The following is a 22,879-nucleotide window of genomic DNA, read 5'->3' on the forward strand; positions in this document are numbered from 1 at the left end:
AAATTCTTGCTGGAATGTTTGTGACAGCTGGAATTTTTTGCTTCTTGCATGGCCATTTGCATTTCCAAATATACCTCTTCTTTTATACGGAGAATCATCTTTTATAACCAAAAAAAAAGCAGTTTGGCAAAACTGACAAACATATTCATTATATCCTACCATATATATAATATTCTGTGCTCATATTTTCTTATCTTTGCAGTGAAAGGAAGAAGGTGCATTTTCTTAATTCTTCTCTAGGGTTAAACTTGGGTTAATTACTCAGCATTCAGGTGTTTGGTAGATTAAGCTTTCACTATTCACATTATTTTCTCAATTCTTGTAACAGTAATAGCATTTGTATAGTGCTTTACATATGTTTCCTCATTTAATCCTTATAGCAGCTATCAAAGATCAATTCTCTCCTTGTCCCCATTTTAGAAGTAGGTTTATCAAGACAATTTGAGTGACTTGCCCAGTACCACACTTCATAAGTGTCTGAGATGCAGTATCCCATCTGTTTAATCTACTGCACCATCTTCATTGGGCTTCTCATGCTACTTTGAATTTTTTATATTCACCATTTCTTATGATACAGTAACATTTTATGTATATCCGCCTCATTTGATAAGCATTTCCTTTTTTCCAGTTCTTTGACTTTACAAAAGTGCTGCTGTTAGAGGTTTTGTCTTTGTCTTAAGTATGTATGCCTACTCAAAGGATCTCTGGATCAGAGTTTGTCAGTTTTTTACCTCATGGTTTTCATTTGCATTTTCTTATTCGTTATTTGGTTGTTATAATTTTACAGTGCTTAAAGGAAAATAGATCTTGATCTTACATAATTATCCTAATTTCTTTTTTTTAAAATTAATTTTATAATTATAAAATTTTTTATGACATATGCATGAGTAATTTTTTTTTTAAATAACATTATCCCTTGTATTCCTTTTTCCAAATTTTCCCCTCCCCTAGATGACAGGCAATCCCATACATTTTACATGTGTTACAGTATAACCTAGATACAATATATGTGTGTAAATTCAATTTTCTTGTTGCACGTTAATTGGATTCCGAAGGTATAAGTAACCTGGGTAAATAGACAGTAGTGCTAATATTTTACATTCAATTCCCAGTGTTCCTTCTCTGGGTGTAGCTGTTTCTGTCCATCATTGATCAACTGGAAGTGAGTTGGATCTTCTCTATGTTGAAGATATCCACTTCCATCAGAATACATCCTCATACAGTATTGTTGTTGAAGTGTATAGTGATCTCCTGGTTCTGCTCATTTCACTCAGCATCAGTTCATGTAAGTCTCTCCAAGCCTTTCTGAATTCATCCTGCTGGTCATTTCTTACAGAGCAATAATATTCCATAACCTTCATATACCATAATTTAACCAACCATTCTCCAATTGATGGACATCCATTCATCTTCCAGTTTCTAGCCACTATGAAAAGAGCTGCAACAAACATTTTGGCACATCCAGTCCCTTTCCCCTGCTCAGTATTTCTTTGGGATATAAGCCCAATAGCAGCAAATGCTGGATCAAAGGGTATGCACAGTTTGATAACTTTTTTTGGGCATAGTTCCAAATTGCTCTCCAGAATGGTTGGATTCTTTCACAACTCCACCAACAATGTATTAGTGTCCCAGTTTCCCCACACCCTCTCCAACATTCATCATTATTTGTTCCTGTCATCTTAGCCAATCTGACAGGTGTGTAGTGCTATCTCAGAGTTGTCTAAATTTGCATCTCTTTGATCAGTAGTGATTTGGAACACTCTTTCATATGAGTGGATATAGTTTCAATTTCATCATCTGACAATTGTCTGTTCATATCCTTTGACCATTTATCAATTGGAGAATGGTTTTATTTCTTATAAATTAGGGTCAGTTCTCTATATGTTTTGGAAATGAGGCCTTTATCAGAACCTTTAACTGTAAAAATATTTTCCCAATTTGTTACTTCCCTTCTAATCTTGTTTGCATTAGTTTTGTTTGTACAGAAACTTTTTAGTTTGATGTAATCAAAATCTTCTATTTTGTGATCAATAATGATCTCTAGTTCTCCTCTGGTCATAAATTCCTTCCTCCTCCACAGGTCTGAGAGGTAGACTATTCTCTGTTCCTCTAATCTATTTATGATCTCATTCTTTATGCCTAAATCATGGACCCATTTTGATCTTATCTTGGTATATGGTGTTAAGTGTGGATCCATATCTAATTTTTGCCATACTAATTTCCAGTTTTCCCAACAGTTTTTTTCAAATAACGAATTTTTATCCCAAATGTTGGTATCTTTGGGTTTGTCAAAGACTAGATTGCTATAGATGTACCCCTTTTTGTCCTTTGTAACTAATCTGTTCCACTGATAGACTGCTCTATTTTTTAGCCAATACCAAATGGTTTTGGTGACTGCTGCTTTATAATATAGCTTTAGATCAGGTTCACCTAGACTACCTTCATCTGACTTTTTTTTCATTAATTCCCTTGAAATTCTCGACCTTTTATTCTTCCATATGAATTTTGTTGTTATTTTTTCTAGGTCATTAAAATAGTTTCTTGAAAGTCTGATTGATATAGCACTAAGTAAATAGATTAGTTTGGGGAATATTGTCATCTTTATTATATTCGCTCGGCCTATTCACGAGCACTGAATGTCTTTCCAATTATTTAAATCTGACTTTATTTTTGTGGCAAGTGTTTTGTAATTTTGCTCATATAATTCCTGACTTTTCTTTGGTAGATGGATTCCCAATTTTCCTAATTTATTAAGACAATTCATATATTTTAGATATCAGTCTTATCAGAGATGTTAGGTAAATGCCACCCCCTCTTCACCATTTCCCTCTTTCATGAAAAAGTTGTTTTACATAATTAAAGTCATATTTTATAATTTCTGATCTTTGGTTATTAAATTAATTTGGAAGATAATTAGTTTTAGTTTGGGATTGCCTATCATTTATTTTCTTTTTGATAGTACTTGGGGAATCAGAGATCATTTATACAGAAATTTGTACTGGTTGCTAATTTTCTTTTGATTTAACACTTTCTTTATTATTAGTGTTGGATCTTTGGAAGACTGTGCAAAATTGACGCTTTGTTCTACTTTTAGAATTAGTGGCATCTTTCCAGAAGCTTTTTAAGGTGGTCAGGGATAAGCTATAAATGAACCAAAAAGTTTTCTTAAATTTTTGCTGTATTTAATAACTTCATTTCTACGTAGAATGGTCTTGTTTTAAGAAGGCTGTCTATTTGCAAATATTTCAGGAGAGTGATTGTTTGTTGAAGCCTCATTTAATATATTTAAATAGTTCTACAGCATGTGATTTCCTTTATATGGATATTTCCTTCCAGTGATGCAATTACATCACTTCTAACTTGGTTAGAAGTTCCTCAGGAGTAATTATGTGAATGAACAATTCATTACCACTCTGGTGATGGATCTCTTTTTATGTTATGATTCTGAGATGGCAGATATAAAGTCACTGTATTCAAATCTTTTTAGACTTGTCAGAACTCTTGGTGTCTTTTTGGCGGGAGGAGGCATAGTGAATCTGGGATCATTACCTTCGCATGATGAGGCATCCAAATATAATTTAGTGAAGGAGTTTGTATAACAGCCTTTTTCTTAAATGACAGAAAATATTTAATAGTGGTGAAATGTTAAAAAGGTCTATAGATAGCTAAGTTTAAATAAATGGGACTACTTATCCAAAATCCCTTGTATTATCTACCATAACTTTCCAAGGCTCTTTTTCTCAGTCTTATTGATACCCATGGCACTAATACTACTTACTGTTAAAGGAGTGTTAAAACTCCTTACTTGTCTTTCTTTGTTTGGCTAGGCAATTGAGGTCAAGTGACTTGCCCAGGGAAGTATTAAGTGTCCAGATTAGATTTGAACTCAGGTTCTCCTGACTTCAGGACTGGTTCTCTTATCCACTGTACCAACTAGCTGCCTCTCCTTACATATCTTGAAATGAAGTTATCAAGAATAAAAATTCTGAGAGCTGTGAGACAGTAAGAAATATATAATATAAAAACAAAATATATATCACAGTCATATCTTTGTTTTCTTTATCTCTATAGTTTTATTCGTTCCATTCATCAACTTGTGACATTGTCTTTTATGTTGTTTCTTTAAGTCCTTTTAATTTTTTAAAGGTTTTTTTTTTTTTTTTTTTGCTTAAAACATTTTTCAGAATTAGCATTTGTAGCATATGAATGTATGCCTATTTAGCTTTGCCATTCAAAGTTTGAATTTGTGAAAGATTAACACGGGTGGTAAGTAATAGTGGTGAAGAGTATACTTTCTGATTTGAAAAGATTCTTTTCCTACCTCTACTACTTACTCCCTGTTTGTTTTGAGGTAAGCCTTATATGACTTATATGAATCTGATAACTAGACTGTAAGTCACTCAACTCTCTGGGCTTCAGTTTCCCTAAATGTGAAATGAGCAGGTAGCTAAGATTTTTGTTAGGTTGTGTAGTGAATGAAAGTGCTGGACTTAAGAGTCAAGATTATCTGAGCAAGTACTGCCTCAGAAACTTCCTAAGAGCACCAAACTTACTGTGAGGGATAGAAAATCCTATCCAAAAATGCCAACTCAGAGATCACTGCTTTATAGAAAGCAGAATTATTTGTTAGAATCTCGAGAAGCGGACCCCATCCTGGTCTGTGAGCCAAATTCACAGCAGGAGAGCCGCTCCCTTGAAAATGTTCACAACTTTTATACATTTCAGACAAAGAACCTCCAAAATCCCACCCTCCATAGGTTGTGATTGGTCATACAAGTCTGCACTCCCCTATTTGGTCAGTGGGATCCAGCCTACAAGGTGATATACAACCTTTGGTCACTTAATGCCCTATTTGGACAATGGAATGCAGCCTAGGCCTTCACATAACTGGGGCCTATAGGCCTGATTTTACATTAGCTAGCAGTCTCTGATCAATATGTGCTTAATCTGTAAGTTCTTCATCATATCTTACTCCACACATTACTGAGTTATGAGAATCAAATGAGATAATATAAACAAAGTGCTTTGCATATATTAATTACAGTGCTGTCTAAAATCAAGTTGATTCTCATTGATTGGCCACACTAGGTCCTAGGCCAAATCCCATTTGGTCATTGTTTGAGTCCTGATTGACTTAGATTGAATGTAAATAGAAGTCATTTCTGCTTTGTGGAGAAATCCTGAGGGTTTTCCCCTCTCAGATTTATTTATTTAGATTTTACTTTTTTAGGGGATGAGAGGATCAGGTGAAAGAAGAGATTCTTTTTAATAGCTTTTTTTTTTTGACAAAACATGCATGGATAATTTTTCAACATTGACCCTTGCAAAAATTTGTTCCAGCTTTTCCCCTCCTTCCCTCCATCCCCTCCTGTAAATGGTAGGTAGTCCCATACATGTTAAATATGTTAAAGTATATGTTAAATACATTATATGTATATATATTTATATGGTTGTCTTGCTACACAAGAAAAATCAGATTTAGAAAGAAGATAAATAACCTGGGAAGAAAAACAAAAATGCAAGCAAACAATAACAGAGAGTATAAATGCTATATTGTGGTCCACATTCATTTTCCAGTATTGAAACAAGAGATTTCTTTACCTCAATTACTACCTAGCCTTAATCACTGATTGATTGTGGCCTTAAATCAAATCGAGATCTGTTCAAGCCCTTAAAAAAAACAAGATCTCCCATTTCATCCAGGACCATCTTCAGTCACGCAGATGGCTTTGGAGGGGAAAGTGAGGCAGGTGATTTTACACAGCCTTGCATGTCACAACATCACCTCCCTGATGTCATATTTATTCAGGAAAACGTTAATTTTTTTTCTAATTTGCTGTATTAAGCTATTTTTTTTGGAGCTACTACCTTTTTATTATCTTTGGAATTACAGTTATTTATTTTCATTTATCTATTTTTATTGTTACCTTGCTGAAGACTTTGATTTGATTACTTGATAGTAGGGAAAAAATTGAAATAGGACATCTAGGAGACTGATCTGCTTCATTGATTCTCTAAGTAATATACTCTTAAGCTATTGAATACTTGGTCCTGTCAGTCAGTCATTCATCATCATCAAGTGCATTCATAATCTTGATCACCTAAATCGGTCGTTTTTAGTGTATGTGGAAGAAAGCTTGGCTTAATTTTTAAAATTTTTTTTACTAATACCTAATTTGTATTCATGAATTTTCCATAAGCAAAACCTTTTCATGATCATCCCGAACCTCTAAGAGTTTTATTTCCATACTATTGACAGGTGCTCAGTAAGCACACATTTTTTTTTAGTTGAGCTTGTTCTAAATGGATTGTGACAAACTAATAAGATTTTTTAAAAAGTTTTCTTTCCAAACTTTGTGTGCTAATGTTTTCCCTCTGGTCACTGGGATAAGCTACATGCATTTTTGATATTCATGAAAGAGGTTTGGGCACTTACCATTCATTTGAGCCAGATGGCATATTTCAGCCTCTTTTCCTGGAAAGGGAGAAATTGTTGAACAGCTATAGCAAAACCTTATGTGACTGCTTATGAAGAGCTTGCCCCCCTTTGTGTAAATAATTCTGAGAAAAGCTTTTCATAAAATTTTGTGATCCTGATAGGCTCTGAGATTCTTAGGAATTTGAATACAAAATTGTTAACTCTTCTCTACTCATCTAATAATTTAAATTATAAATCAAGTTACTTTTTAATAATAAAATAACATAATGCAGTTCTGTCAAGTTTTTGTTTCACTTAAAAATACAGAGTTTAGGGCAAAAGAGAGCCTGGATAGTAAAAAAATAGTATTGAACAGAATTTAAATAGGAATTTTTAATGTGTTACAACAGTTGCATTTCAAACCTTAGTTGACTTTTGGCTGGAATGAGAAGCAGCCTGGGAATGAAATATCAGTTTTTTAAAGTCTTTCTAATCTAAAGAACAGCTCTCTCAGACTTCTCCCTTATAATGTCATGGCTATCCATTATACGGATTCAATTTTTTGTAGTACAGATTAAGTTGGGAGGCAGAGGGGGTAAAGGGGTAGGGTGAAGGCAGATATCAAATCAAAGGGGAATTTTAAAAAAGGCTTAAGGTCAATAAACTTTTGATTTCTCAATTCTAAAAACTCCTGTACTGTATCTATACAAATAAAATAAAAGCCTCTTGAATATACCATAATCATAGATTTAGAACTAAAAGGAACTTTTACAGGACATCTTTTTCAGCCTTCTCATTTTACAAATGAGGAAACCAAGATTCATAGAAGTTAAGTGATAGTGCCTGAGATTATTCATCTGTCAAGTATTAGTGGTGCCACTGGATTCTAGCCCATCTCCTCTTATTTTTGGTATTCTGTTGGCAAACTTGAACAAAATGAAAATAACTGTGTATAAAGAATAGAATATGATATAGTACACATTTAAAAAAATATATATAACAAATCCAGCATATTTATCCCAAACTTGTCCTTTGTGTCACAGTTTTTCTCAGAACTTGTTTTCTTTTTTCTTTTGTTGAGTTTTTTTTTTCTTCCAGATTTTATATTTTTATTCTGAATTTAAGGAACAGCAATAAACAGGATGTTTCCATATATCTATAGAATTGGGGGAAAAAGGATTATATATAAAGTCATGAATAACTTTTTTTTTTAATTGCTTTAAAAGAACAGTATGTAATAAGTTCAATATGTTTCAAAGTAGTCTAGCTAAACTGTTTTCTCCTTCTGAGTTTTTATTTTCTTTGGTATTTAAAAAAAATGTTCAATGGCCATTGACCCCCTACCCATGCCCCAATTGGATGTTGTCAATCAATAGGTTTCTCTATCCCCCCAGTAAAAGGAGAAAATAATCTTTGTGATAGGGTTAGTTATGTAAAAAAAATTCACACATTTGTCATATTCAGAAATATGAGTCATTCTGAACCATGAGTCCATAACTCTTTTGTAAGAAATTGGGTGGTAGGTTTCATCAAGATGACTGGATATTGCATTGGTTTTTTTTTTGTTGTTGTTGTTTTGTTTTGTTTTTTTTTTTTTCTTCCCTCTTACAATGTTGTTGTTACTGTATACATTGTTTTCGTGGCTGTGCTCAGTTTTCTCTGCATTAAGCCAAGCTTTGCTTTGTGTCTAACATTCTTTCTACCACCATACCATACTCCCTCCCTTATCTCTAAACTATTTTGTACATTTGAGCATAAAACTTGGGGGTTGTTTTATATCTTTGTCTATGTAGTCTATTTTAGAATTGATGAGCCATTGTAAACTTAATTAGATGTTGTCTTTTCCAGGTGTTGACTTCAAGGTGAAGACTATATCAGTTGATGGAAATAAAGCTAAGCTTGCAATATGGGTAAGTGCATGCTTAATAAAAATTCTGTCTATAAAGTATAAATGTTTGGGAATCTGTAAGATATACATATAGTTTTCTAAAAGACACATTTTGATTAGCTTCCAGATATGATAATTTGTTACCAGTTTTAAAAATAATAGTTGATCTCAATGTTATTAGGACCTTTGTCAGAATTCTGGGTAAGGATAGAATTAGAAATGTAAAAGAAATCAAACATTTTCAACTTGAAGTGACTCAGATATTGAAAGGCCATTCAATATGAATTAATACTGAAGGTATTTGATAAGAAGAAATGTGATACAGTGGATATCAAATTGGAATTTATTTTAACATTCTATTTGTAAAGTTTGGTGATTTGCCAAACACCTTGTCACATGATATTCTTTTTGATTTGCTTTGTTTCTCTTTTATTTTGAGGTATAGATTTTTTTCATTATAATTCTAATTAGAATCCATCATATTATTGTCATAGTGGGAACACTAGTAATATAATGTCCAGGTTAAAAAAAAAATTCTTAAAGGTGCTGGAACAGGCTTGTATGCTTGCTCTTAAATAGTACCAGAAAGTAAAGATGTGAATCATCTTTGATCTAGAAAATAGATTGAAACCCTGGTAATTTTCATGGATACTTTGGGAATTCCAGTGTACTTGTGGGAAATCCCAGAGAATCAAGAACCTCCATTTTTCATGGAATCATCAGATCATTAGTTCATTCAATTTAGCTTCATTGGTGTCTTCCAATAGAAAATAATCAGAACTTCTGCAATCCCTTCAGAAATACAGAATAGCTATATTGTGATAGTTCTTTACCCTTGTAAATTGGTTCTTCCTGAAATGGCTCCTTCTTCAGAGCCTCCCAATATATCTGCTGGTTTTTGGAAAGCCTGAACTTCTGGGAAGTGAGGATAGTGCCTAGATAAGTATCTTTCTTCCCTTTCCTCATCCCAAATGCCTTTCTATTTATTTATTCTTGTCTTTGAGATTCGTTATATTTGGCAGACAACTTAAATTTTTTTTTCTCTTCTGAGCTCCCATATTTCAAAAACTTCTTTTTTTAGATAATCAAAACAAACTAAAAACGATGATAAAAAAATTTCCATTCCTTCTTTGCAGAGAAGGGCCATTCATGTAAAACATTTCGTATACTAATAGCTTTATTAAACTGGTATTCTTTATTTTTAAACTCTTTTTTTTTTTTTTTTTTTTTTTTTTTTTTTTTTCATTATAAGGTATGTATCCCTAGGAAGTGAGATGAGAAGGATATAATGGGAAATGGAGATTATATAAAAATCAAAGACATTACTATAATTTTACTTTTAAAAATTCATTTAATAAGCAGCAATCAGTTTTATTCCCTTCTTATCTGTGTGGATATTACATTCTGAACTTAAATTGAATACTATATATCTATTATATGACTGAATTTGGAGTTAAATTCACTCATTTTCTTTGGGGTCTTAGGGTTTTTTTGTTTGTTTGTTTGTTTATAAAATGATAAAATTGGACAATTTGATTTTTTAAAGTTCTTTGTACTCATAATATCTTATTCTCAAATCTTTTTACTTAAAATTTGTTAAACTTAAATACAAGAAGAAAGTTCTGAGTAAATGACTTTTCAGGGTAGCACTAGGGTAACTGCTTAATTATATAGCAAGTCTCAGAAAATTTCAGCATTTCGTAAAGCCTACAAAAACAAGCAAGTCTAATATTTTCTTTTATTTAGTAAACAAAATGGGTTAAGGTTAGCTTTAATTAAGCAAAATCATCTTAAGGGCATTTAAGGAAAAATCTTTGAAGGATACAACAGACAAAAGATAGGAAATACTGCACACATTTTTCATGACTCACTATTAATATTGGAGCCACTGTATTTGAACTTTTTAATTAAAACAGTTCTCACTGCTTATGTTGAAGCCAACATTTTTCTAGTGAGAGCAAAGGTGGAGTAAATGACAGAAGTAGATCAAGAATGTAATTGGAATAGCATTGACCCAATTTTGAGTTCATTAAGAGAGCAATTCTCAAAGTATTACAGGGAAAGTAAAAAAAAACAAAAGATAGGAAAGAAATCTTGGTCCTTTTTTAAATTTAAAAATAAACTGTTTCCATTATTAATAAGTGCCGATATAAATATCTTTTCCTATCTATATGAAGCTTTTTTATTGGATAATCTACACAGTGGTCTCAAACCATAGCCATTAAATCATATGTAAAATATTGACTTGAACTTAGACCTATTAACCTTGTCTTTGTTGTATTTCATTTGTTAAATATTTCCCAATTACATTTTCAATCTGATTATCTGTGGCATCTGCACCCACATTAAGTGCATTTATGATGATGATATTAACAGGGAACAGGAAGTACTTGGAAGTGACATTTCATAATAGATTAGTCTTTATTTTACAGTTGACTTAAAAGATGTAGAGGACAAAAGATCTCATTGTGTTTATTGTGGTGTTGTTTTTTTAAAAAACTCTTAAAGTATAATTTTGCAGAGTCATTTAGCAAAACTTTTGCTTTAACTTAATATTTTTAATTTTTATTATAATTACATGCTCCTTGGGTGAGTATAGGGAAAGATATTTAAGATATGCAATGTGACAGAAAAACAATAACCTCAAATGCAACCTTTTGTATACTCTTCACAGAACATGGATTTGGAGTCAGCAGATTAACATGAATTCTGGCTTTGCCTGATAATGGCTGTGCTTTCTTGAATATGTCCCTTATCTATCTGCCAAGGGAAAGTCAGGAACTATATGAGCAAAACTACAAAACTTTCCACACAAATAAAGTCAGATCCAATTAGGAAAAAAATTAAGTGCTCTTAGATAGGTTGAGCGAATATAAGAAAGATGACAATACTACCTAAACTAATCAGTTTATTTAGTGCTGTACCAATCAGACTCCCAAGAAACTATTTTACTGACCTAGTAAAAATAACAACAAAATTCATCTGGAAGAACCAAAGGTCAAGAATTTCAAGGGAACTAATGAAAAAAATGAAGGTGGCCTAGCTGTACCTGATCTAAACTATATTATAAAGCAGTGGTCATCAAAACCATTTGGTATTGGCTAAGAAATAGACTAGTTGATCAGTGGAATAGATTAGGTTCACAGGACAAAATAGTCAATAACTATAGCAATCTAATATTTGACAGACCCAAAGACCCCAGCTTTTGGGATAAGAATTCACTATTTGACAAAAACTGCTGGGAAAATTAGAAACTTAGTACTACAGAAACTAGGCATCGCCCCACGCTTAACATTGTACATCAAGATAAGATCAAAATGGGTTCATGATCTAGATATAAAGAATGAAATTATAAATAAATTAGAATATAAGATAGTATATTTCTCAGACCTGTGGAGGAGGAAGGAATTTGTAACCAAAAAAGAACTTGAGATCATTATTGATCATAAAATAGATAATTTTGATTATATTAAAAAGTTTTTGTACAAACAAAACTAATGCAGACAATATTAGAAGGGAAGCAATAAAGTGGGAAAACATTTTTATATTCAAAGGCTCTGATAAAGCCTTATTTCCAAATTATATAGAGGATTTATTTATAAGAAATTTATAAAAAATCAAGCCATTTTCCAATTGATAAATGGTCAAAGGATATGAATAGACAATTTTTAGATGAAAAAATTGAAACTATTTCTAGTTCTATGAAAAGGTGCTCTAAATCACTATTGATCAGAGAAATGCAAATTAAAACAACTCTGAGACACCATTACACATTTTTCAGATTGGCTAAGATGAGAGGAAAAGATAATGATGAATGCTTGGACACTGAAACATTGTTGGTGGAATTGTGAACGAATCAACCATTCTGGAGAGCAATTTGGAACAATGCTCAAAAAGTTATCAAACTGTGCATACTCTTTGATCCAGAAGAATTACTACTGGGATTATATCCCAAAGAGATCTTAAAGAAGGGAAAGGGACCTGTATGTGCAAAAAATGTTTGTGGCAACCCTTTTTGTAGTGGCAAAAAAATTGGAAATTGAATGGATGCCTATCAATTAGAAAATGGCTGAATAACGTATGATATGTGAATGTTTTGGAACATTATTGTTCTGTAAGAAATAATCAACAGAATGGTTTCAGAGAGTCTTGGAGAGACCTAAATGAATTGATGCTGAGTGAAATGAGCAAAACTGGGTGATCATTGCACACGGCAACAATAAAATTATACTATGAACAATTTTGATGAATGTCTCTCTTCAGCAATGAGATGATTCAAACCAGTTCCAATTGTTCAGTAATGAAGAGAGTCAGCTATACCCAGAGAGAGAACTATGAGAAATGAGTGTGGACCACCACATAGCATTTCTACTTTTTCCATTATTGTTTGCTTGCATTTTTGTTTTACTTCTTTTTTTTTTCTTTCTAGATCCAATTTTTCTTGTGTAGTAAGATAACTATATATATGCATATATTGAAAGAAAAGAATATATCCCTTCATTTTGTTCAACTTCAGTTTCCTTATTTGTAAAAAGAGGTGAACTGAAGACTTATAATGTCTCCTTCAATTCTTAAATCAATCTATTATAAGGGAGTTAAGTCAGTTTATTATATATATTAATTTGCACAAAATTAAACAGGAAGGAGCTTGTGATTTGGATTACATTTACTAAATTGCTAGTCTTTTTAAATGACCTTTTAATTCCCTCCCCTCAATCAAAATCCATCTTTTAAAAATTAGTGTTTTGGTACTATTGCATGGTTTTGACTACAGTCTCTTTGGTATTGATATTAAAAATCACTCTGAAGTCTTCAAAATAACATCCAGGCTAAAATGCTGATGGGGATTGTTTATGTGAAAAAGACTATGACTGTTGGCTATCCCAATAACTGTGAGATGTCAAGAGATCTTAAAGCTGACCCCTTAACATATCGAATGCTTCTCCTTTGTATTCATGAAAGGTTGTGGCTAGGGTGGCATTTATAACTGAAATGTGATCTTCATCATGAAGGGAATCCTCCCATTGAGATCATGTGTCCACACAATCGAGTTTTTACTCAATTTCCTCACCTAGAGTTTTTCTAAGCTATCCTATTGTTTCCCAGGTCTTGTCTTTAGTATTCCCACCCTCACTAGTGAAGTGGGCCTTTTAGCTCCAGATGTAGGAAGCCAGAGATCTGAGGAGAATGGGAATGGGAAGAACCAGGAACTTTGAGGCACAGGCCTTGAGCTCAAATCCTGTCTCTGCTGCCCACTGCCTGTGTTTTTCTTGGGCAGATTTTCAGGTCTCATTTCCTTCATTTCTATTAAGATAATGGTCTAGATGACTTCCAGGATTCCTCACTTAGTCTGTTTGCCTACCAGCCATGTTGTGTGATACGGGAGCCACCTGCCAGTGGCTGCTGGAGATTTAACTCAGACTTTTACAATGGATCTCTTCATGTGAAAGGATGATGATGATACAGGGAGACTGAGAGACAATTGTGTTCTGCCCTCTCTCCTCTTCCTTCCAATTTATTTCATTTCCAATCCACAAGGAACATCTGCAAAGGCTGCTTTGCAAAGCCTTCAAGTTTATGATCCACAGCTGCAGAGGGTCTTGGAGAATTGACCTGCCTCCTCACTTAAGCTGGTCCTTAACAATTCCCGTGTTTTTGTTTTATGAGACTGTGATTATTCTTCCCCTTCCCTCCCCCTCCCCCTAATATGGTCAGTAAGTTTGTGCATTAGCTGTTATCTGAATCCGCATGCTAGGGAGTGCAAACAGCACTATAGCAGGTGTTGAATCTTGTGAGTTGTCATGGAGGCAAACTTTCAATCAGAGAAGAGGACTGTAATCAGAACAGGCATTTTTCATAAGTCTCTCATCAATCTCCTGACTCAACCCTTTGATGTCTTGGCCCATTTAATTGCTCTGACTAAAAAAAAAGTCTTACTGGATCTCTATTCTTTCCCGAGGGATTACTTAAAGAGCTCTGGGAGGATCCTGCTCATAAACAGCTCTCTGACACTGCTGCTGCTGCTTGTAATTCTTGTGCTTCTTATGCTCCACGTTCAGGCACCATATGTTGGTATATGGGAACAACCTGCCAATGACTGCTGGAGATCTAACTCAGACCAGAGAATGGATCTTTTCATGTGAGAGGATGATGATGATACAGGGAGACTGTGAGGCAGTTGCTGTTCTCTGATCTCTCTCCTATTCCCCCTCTCTCCAATTTATTTCATTCCCAATCCACAAGGAACACCTGCATCAGCAAAGGCTGCTTTGCAACTCCTTCAAGTGTTATGATCCACAGCTGTGGAGGCTCTCAGAGAATTGACTTGCCCTTCACTTAGGCATGGTGCTTAACAAACCAAGTTTAAAAAATTGTTCTTAATTGACTTCATCTGTAAAATTAATGACAGTAATAGTCTAGGGACTGCTAATTTGGAATTGTAGGACCTGGATTCAAATTCCATTTGATGCTTAATCCCCCTAAGACTATAAGCAAATCATTTAACTTTCCCAGCCTCAGTTTCTATATCTTTAAAATAAGGTACTTTACTTGGCTGGATGATTTCTGAGGTTCCTAATGGGTGATAGATGATCCTTTGACCACTGTCTCAGTAGCTATGACAAATACTTTTAAAAAAATCACCTCACTCAGTATTTAAGCATTTTTATATTCTAGACCAGTTGTAAATGTTTAACTATCATTTTGTTAAAACTTGATATTTAATATAGTCTTTAAAAAAAAAGAATGGGAAAGCAGATATTTTCTTTTGGATATATGCCATTAGGAGAATAATGTTTTTCTTTTGTAAATATTTATTTTCCAATTACATGTAAAGATAGCTATCAATATTCATTTTTAAAAAGATTTTGAATTCCAAATTTTTCCTTCTATGTCCCTTTGCCTCCCAAGATAGCAATCAGTCTAATATGGCTTATACATGTGCAATCATGTTAAACATATTTTCACATATTGTGAAAAAAGAATGAGAACAAAAGAGAAAAACCATGAAAAAGAAAAAAAAACAAAAAATAGTCTGAAAATAGAAAGCTTCCTTCTGCATTCAGACTTCATAGTTTTTCCTCTGGATATGAATAGCATTTTCATTGTGTATCTTTTGGAATTGTCTTGGATTACTAGATTGCTCAAGAGCAATACAGTCATAGTTGATCATACGCAGTGTACATTGTTCTCCTGGTTCTGTTCACTTCAATCAAGATCAGTTCATGTAAATCCAGGTTTTTCTGAAATCCACCTGTTTATCATTTTTTATACTTCTAGTACATTTCATATATCACTGCTTGTTCAGCCATTCCCCAATTGATGGGCTCAATTTCCAACTCTTTTTCACAACAAAAAGATTATTTCTTCAGAGTTCTTAGATCAGTTTACAACTCTACCAACATCGCCTTCATTTTCTTTTCTATCATATTAGCCAATCTGATAGGTGTGAGGTGGTACCTCAAAGTTGTTTTAATTTACATTTCTCTAATCATTAGTGATTTAGAGCATTTTTTACAATTGAGCTTTTTTTTTTTTTTAACAAAGCTATAGCTTTAATTTCATTAAATTAGCTTTAATTTCATTTGAAAACTACCTATTCATATCCTTTGACCTTTTATCAACTGGGGAATGACTTGCATTCTTATAATTTTGACTTGGCTCTATATTTTATCAGAAATATTGGCTGTAATATTTGTTTCCCAGCTTTCTGCTTTTCTTATAATCTTAGTTGCATTTGTTTTGTTTCTGTTAAAACATTTTAATTTGATGTGATCAAAATTATCTATTTTGCATTACAATAATGTTTTCTATTTCATAAATCCTTCCTTTCTCCATATATCTGACAAGTAAACCTTTCCTTGCTTTCCTAATTTGCTTGTGGTATCATCCTTGTCATGTACTTTATCTGATTGCTGTGATATGTTGGTCTGTGCCTACAAACCATACTATTTTCCAGTTTTCCCAGCAGTTTTTATCAAATAGTGAGTGCTTATCTTAGAAACTGGAGTCTTAGGATTTATCAAACAGTACATAATAAAAATCATTTACTGTTATGTTTTGTGTATACTAATCTGTTCCACTGATCTACCACTCTGTTTCTTATCCAGTACCAAAAAATTTTGATGATTGCTACTTTGTATCATAGTTTTAGATTTGGAATGGCTAGACTACCTTTTATTGCATTTTTTTTTCATTAATTCTCTTGAAATCCATGAGCTTTTGTAATTTTAGGTGAATTTTATTTTTCCAGATCTATAAAATAGTTTTTTGGGAGTTTAGTGTGGCATTGAATAAGTAAGTTAATTTAGGTAGAAACTATCATTTTTATTATATTAGCCTACCTATGAGTAGCTGATTCTTTTTAAATTTCTTAAATTTTACTTTATTTGTGTGAAAAGTTTTATAAGTTATGTTTATATGGTTCTTGGATTTGTGTTGGCAGATAAATTCCCAAATATTTTTTTGGTGTCTACTCTTATTTTAAATATTTCTCTTTCTACCTCTTGCTGCTGTGCTTTGTGGGTAACATATATATATAAGTGCTGATTATTTATGTGGGTTTATTTGAGTCTTGCAATTTTGCTGAAGTTAATAATCTCAAGTAATTTTTTTTAGTTAATTCTCTAGGATTTTCTAAGTATAACATATTGTCACCAATGTGAAAGTTTTATATAATACTTTTTTTCCTTATTGCCTATTTTTTCCTTCTCTTAATGCAAAAGCTACCATTTCTAATACAAGATTGAGTAAAAGAAGTGATAAGAGGTATCCTTACTTCACTCTAGCTTATCCCTATTACATTCATTTTTTGTGTCAAGATAAATCATGTGATTTCTATTGGTTTTACTATTTATATGGTCATTTAAGTTACTATCTTTCCTAATATTGAACTAATCCTGCATTCCTGGTATAAATCCTACCCCTTTGTAATAAATTTTTGTCATCTCTTGCTGATACTTTCTTTAAAATTTTTACATCAATGTTCATTAGGGAATTTTTGTCTATAATTTTCTTTGTTTTGGCTCTTCATGGTTTAGGTATCAGCACCAGTTTTGTGTCATAAAAGCAGTCTGACAGGATGCCTTCTTCACCTATTTTTCCAAATAGTTTATATGTAGTATTCGAATTGTTTGTTAAATGTTTGATAGAATTCACTTGTAAATCCATCTAGTCCTGGAGATGTATTCTTAGGGAGTTTGTTGATGGCTTATTCAATTTCTTCTATTAAAATAATATTAAGTATTTTATTTCTTCTTCTATTGATCCACAAAATTTATATTTTTGTAAGTATTCATCCATACATGGATGTCCTTCACACTAATCAATATGGCTCCATCAATACTGAGTAGTTGAAATATATTTTAGGTCTTTGACCCATAATTAGCCTTCAAGGCATCATAAAACCACTTTGGATTGTTACTATCAGCTTAAAACAAAATTTCAGCTGCCATCTTATTCTGCCAAGAATCTGGCATCTCTCAAAGTTTTACTTGCACTTTACTTTTGATGGAAGTAAAGGCTGCCATTTTTAGAAAGGGATGAACTATCCTGTTATGAATTTCTTCATCATTTTTCAGACTTGATGTTTGCAAATATTCTGGCCCAGATGTGTAAATGTGGTGCTGGGTACCAACTCTGTAAGCTGTTCACTCCTTTCCTGCTTCATTATTGGCAACCAATGTTGATTCAGCTATAGTACCAAGTAATTAGCAATAGACTGTTCCTACTGGGAGAAGTGTTCCAATCTGTTGACGGTGGGGAAAATATTCTGAACAGGATCTTGAACAGGTCTTAGGTTCATGCTATATGAACTGAGGCTATATATATATATATATATATATATATATATATATATATATATATATCCTGGAGAAGAGAAAATTGGGATAGGTGGGTCACAGTAGCCATGTCCAAGTATTTAAAAGGCCCTCTTGTGGAAAAAAAAATCATATTTAGTTTGCTTAGCCCCAGAGGACAAAATAGGAACTAAAGGAGGAGCTATTTTGACTTTCTAATAGTTAAGGCTTTCTAAATGTGGAATTAATTAATTCATTATTATAGTAAGTCTTTAAGTAAAGATTTGATCACTTGTTGGATTTATCACAAAGGAAATTATTTTTCAAATATGTTTGGGTAGGGCTAGATCGCCTTTAGGGTCATTCTAAGCCTGAAATTGTGTGAAGCTGCATTTGAAAAACTCCTCCTGTGCCTTTTTTATTCCTGAGTTAGTATAATGAATATCAGTTACATTTCTGGGTATGAAAGACAAATAGGATGGGTATAGCAGTAATGGAGTAGTAGGATCCTTCATGCTGAAGATGCAGGACATGGTTTCCCTGGGCATTATTTTGCCAACTTGACATAATGAAAAGAATGCTAGTGGGAGTAATCTTGAACTTATAGTACATTTTTGCTCTACCATTTGTTCACCTTAGTCAGAATTTATCTTTGTTAGGAGGTTTTAATTTCCCCTTAAATGAAGAATCCTAGATTGACAACTCTGAGGTCTTTATCAATTTTGGAATTCCATTATTCTCTCTTTCAATACCATTTTAGATATTTGTGCAGCCCTCTTAAAACCATCAGGGATTTCCATTTAACCATTTGGAGATCTTTATATAACTATAGTGGTTGTAGCATGCATTTGTAATTGTGATAGAATTCTAGGATTATTGATCTATAGTTGGTAGGAACTTTAGGGGCCATTTAGAGGCCAACTCCCTTATTTTCTAGAAGAGAAAACCTGAGGCCTGTGGAAATTAAGTTCTTTTAACAGTTATACAGGTATTGCTAGTGCTAACAAAAATTTAATATTAATTAGAGAGGATGGCTGATTGTAAATTTTTAAAAATTGGGGGCAGCTAGGTGGCGCAGTGGATAGACCACCAGCCCTGAATTCAGGAGGACTCAAGTTCAAATCTGGTCCCAGACACTTAATACTTCCTAGCTGTGTGACCCTGGGCAAATCACTTAACCCCAGCCTCAGGGGAAAAAAAATTTTTTTTTAATTCCCTTCTCCCATTAAGCCTAAAACTAAGGCTAGTCTAAAAACTAGTATCAGATTATGTTCATACTTCCAGCAGCTATCTTCTGCAGTAGTTTTCATTTACTCATTTATTTAGGCTGTCATGTAACATGACATAAATGTTGGTCATTAAATTTGTTGGCCATTAAAGCTATTTTTATGTTGGGAACTTTAATAAATTTTTTTTAAGTGTGAACATAGCATTGTGGTGTTTTTGAGCTCTGTAACAGCTTGTCACATTTCCCAATTATCAATGTTGCATATTATTGAAATTGAAATTGAGATTTGATATTCCCTGATTAGTGTGCCAAAATGGAAAGCTGATTCAGAACGGGCTCAAATAGAATGTCTTTCCTTAATTTTACTTGTTATTTATGGCCACTAATTAAAATACCAGTGTTAAAGATCCTGATAAGATTAAATTAAAATTGTTTAAAATTCTAGTAGTTTGTTTTACTTTTAACTCCTACCTTTTCTTTCCACCTTCCTAGCATTGTAATTAGGGGGACAAATATTGTGGAACTTCAGCAAGAATCATATTGTTTTGTAGATAGCTTTCATATACAAGTTCTATTTAGTTTCTGAGTAGTAGAAATTATGGTTTGGGGTGCGAAGGATTCCTAACTGTTGTAGACAAGAACTGCAGACCTACAGAATAGAATTAGTAAAAAATGGGAAAGACTCAGAAAGCTTGTCAAGTGAAAAGTATCTTTTGGTATTTGTAAATATGTATTAATGGAACTGTCTATCTTCTATCTATTGCCAATTATTTTTCAGAAAAATAGTCACAGCCATCAGTTTGCTACATCATGTATTATATCTAATGTTTTTTCCATCTGCTGTGCATTTGGCTACTAGATTGGTTATTCCCTTTGGCTGACATAATTTGGAAGTCTGTCCTTTAACATTCCACTCTTGTGACTTTCTTGGGGAAAAGAAGGATCAAGCAGAGAGAACACCAGAAGTTGAAAAGGCAAGGAAATCAGCAGAGTGGAAGGAGGTGATTTGAGAATTTGACTCTTACCTTTTGCCCTTCTAAATGAAATTTGCTTAATTTTAAGAAGTTTAGGTGTTGTAACATACACAGCTTTTGACTTCATGCTAGAAATCTTACAACTGATAACGTTAATCAAAGAATTTCAGAGCTGGAGCGAATCTGAGACTTCTAGCTTTCTCTCATCTTGTTACAGATAAGAAAACTGAGGCCCAGAAAGTAGTAGTGATAATTGTGTATTTCACCAGTAAAAATTTTTGAGCAATTTTAATATATATTATTCGTACAGCAAATATCTGTACTACTGTGGTGATTATTGTGCATATTACAACACAGAAATTTAAAGTATGCAATAAAAATGAAATAACATTTAATCTTAGAGCTATTGGGGATACAGTAGAATTTTAAGTAGGGGGTTAACGAGGTTGGATTTTTTGCTTGACAAATATGAATTTGACAGTGATCCAGAGGATAAATTAGAGTTAGAAATTGTAAATTAAATTGTAGTTAAACTTCAAGATTGGGTAGTTGATGTATGGTATGTTGATATGCAGCATGAGGGGAACATGTGAAATTTAGTACCACACCAAAAGTATGGATCTTGTTGTGACTGAAAGGATAGTAGAGTCATAGGAGAAATGAGAAAAGTTAGAAAAAATGGAGCATTTGGAGATGAGGGATAATATGAAGGAATCAGATTTTGATTGCAGCCTAGCCTTACTTTCTCTTCCACTGAAAATGAAAGAAGAGGCTGGGTTCTTCCTGGTCACTCATTGCAGCTGTAAAGTGGTAGAAGTAAAGGGACACAAAATTTCACTCAGGTAGCTGCTAATGCAAGTGCTCTGGATGTGGTGAGGTTATAACTGCTGGCAGGCGGGTCCCTGGACCATAAAGGGAGAGGTTGCATAGCAGAAGGAAGGGACTGTGGAGGGAATGCTGGGTGCAGTGAGGGTGAGGTTGCATTGGAGTCTTAGCCTTGTGTGAGTCATCTCGGAGTTTTCCCTTAGAATGTTGTGCTATAATCCACTGAAGGTGTAGGGTGACCATTTCCCCCTCACATCAGCAAACACTGAGATAAGCATCTTGGTTAGTTGTGAACTAGTTTGAACAAATAAATTGCCACACACTGTATTTTATATTCTTAAATAATCCAGTGGTTTTGTGACTCTTATATAAATTACAACCTAATCGTATTTTTTCATTCTGTGTAGTCCTTGTCAATAACTTTGTTATTTTGATAATGATAACAGTGGTTGGTTTTTATATAGTGTCTTAAGATTTGCAAAAAGCATTTTATGTGATATTCTTTTGGGAAGATGGGGCAGGGCAGGTGACTTGGTTAAGGGTCACGCAGTATCACACTAGAACATATTAAATCAGAGGAGGTATATCTGAATGTCTTCCTAACTTCAGAGCCACTGCTATATTCACTGCACCACTTAGCTGTTCCTATGTAATATTTTACATATAGGATAAATATCCGAGTTTCAGGGGAATGAAGTGACTTGTCCTAGAGCCACAAAGCTAGAAAATGTGATGTCAGAATTCCAACTTAGATTTCTCTTGAATTCAAATCTTCCCATTATATTATTATGCTTCCTCTGTAGTACTTTCCCCAGATACATTATTAATTTAATGAAATAATCTATCCAATTGTATGTCATAGTCCGGTAGAATTTTTTTAAATCAATTTTATTTTCCCTTTGTGAATTATTTATCAGTAGCTATTTTCAGCCTCCTGTGCCATAGAGATTGATATGGGCCGAATTGAACTCTGGTGTCTGACTCTTTGTGACCCCATTTTAGGGATTTTGTTAGCAAAGATGCTGTGGGTTATAAAATATTGTCTTTTATTTTACTTTGACAGTTCTATACATTGCTTTAATGAATTTTTAAGCTAATTTTGAATTCAAAACTAGCATCACAAAACTTAAAAAGAAGATGTTTCTGATATAGATACAAAATTTCCTACTAGCAGCTTCTCTAGCTCAGGATTAAGTTACTTAACCCGAGGTCACACAACTAATAACTCATGATTTGAACTCATGAAGATGCAGTTTCCTATGCCAGCTGCCTTAGTGTAGGTATTTGTATTTTATATATGGAATATTTATGCTGCAATTCCTTGAGGACAATTGCTGGTTCTAATGTTTGGCAATATATTCATAAGGAGCATTCTGTACCTGTTTATCCTGTGGGTTATAAAATATTGTCTACATTGTCTCCAAATAATTTCTCACTTGTTCAAAGGATCAAAATTTCTCTTTCACATTATTCCATTTTATGTTAACTTTAATGTTATTTTTTAAATCCCGCATCTTGCTTTACAGAAGGAATTTTTTTGCTCTTACATTTGCACATTTATGAGTAATTTCTGACTATGTTAATGAATTAATGACTTTGTCCAGATTTTTATATAATCAAAAGGAGCAAAATTTATTAGTTGACATTGGGGAAAGTGGGGGAAATATATTGCTAAAAAAAAAAAAATGACATTTATGTGTACCAAGAACTCATTTAATGCAAGATATTAACATCCACTTTGAACTGGTA

General features: G+C 33.2%; 1 protein-coding gene across 1 annotated transcript in view; it reads left to right on the forward strand.

Moving 5' to 3' along the window:
* Positions 1 to 22,879, forward strand: part of RAB18 (RAB18, member RAS oncogene family) — a 47,839-nt gene that overhangs the window by 19,258 nt on the left and 5,702 nt on the right. Inside the window, exon 3 of the mRNA XM_074266997.1 lies at positions 8,267 to 8,328. Coding sequence (XP_074123098.1) covers positions 8,267 to 8,328 — 62 coding nt within the window. The remainder of the gene's footprint in view (positions 1 to 8,266; positions 8,329 to 22,879) is intronic.

The sequence above is a fragment of the Sminthopsis crassicaudata genome, chromosome 5 (genome assembly GCF_048593235.1).
Source record: "Sminthopsis crassicaudata isolate SCR6 chromosome 5, ASM4859323v1, whole genome shotgun sequence".
Taxonomy (NCBI): domain Eukaryota; kingdom Metazoa; phylum Chordata; class Mammalia; order Dasyuromorphia; family Dasyuridae; genus Sminthopsis; species Sminthopsis crassicaudata.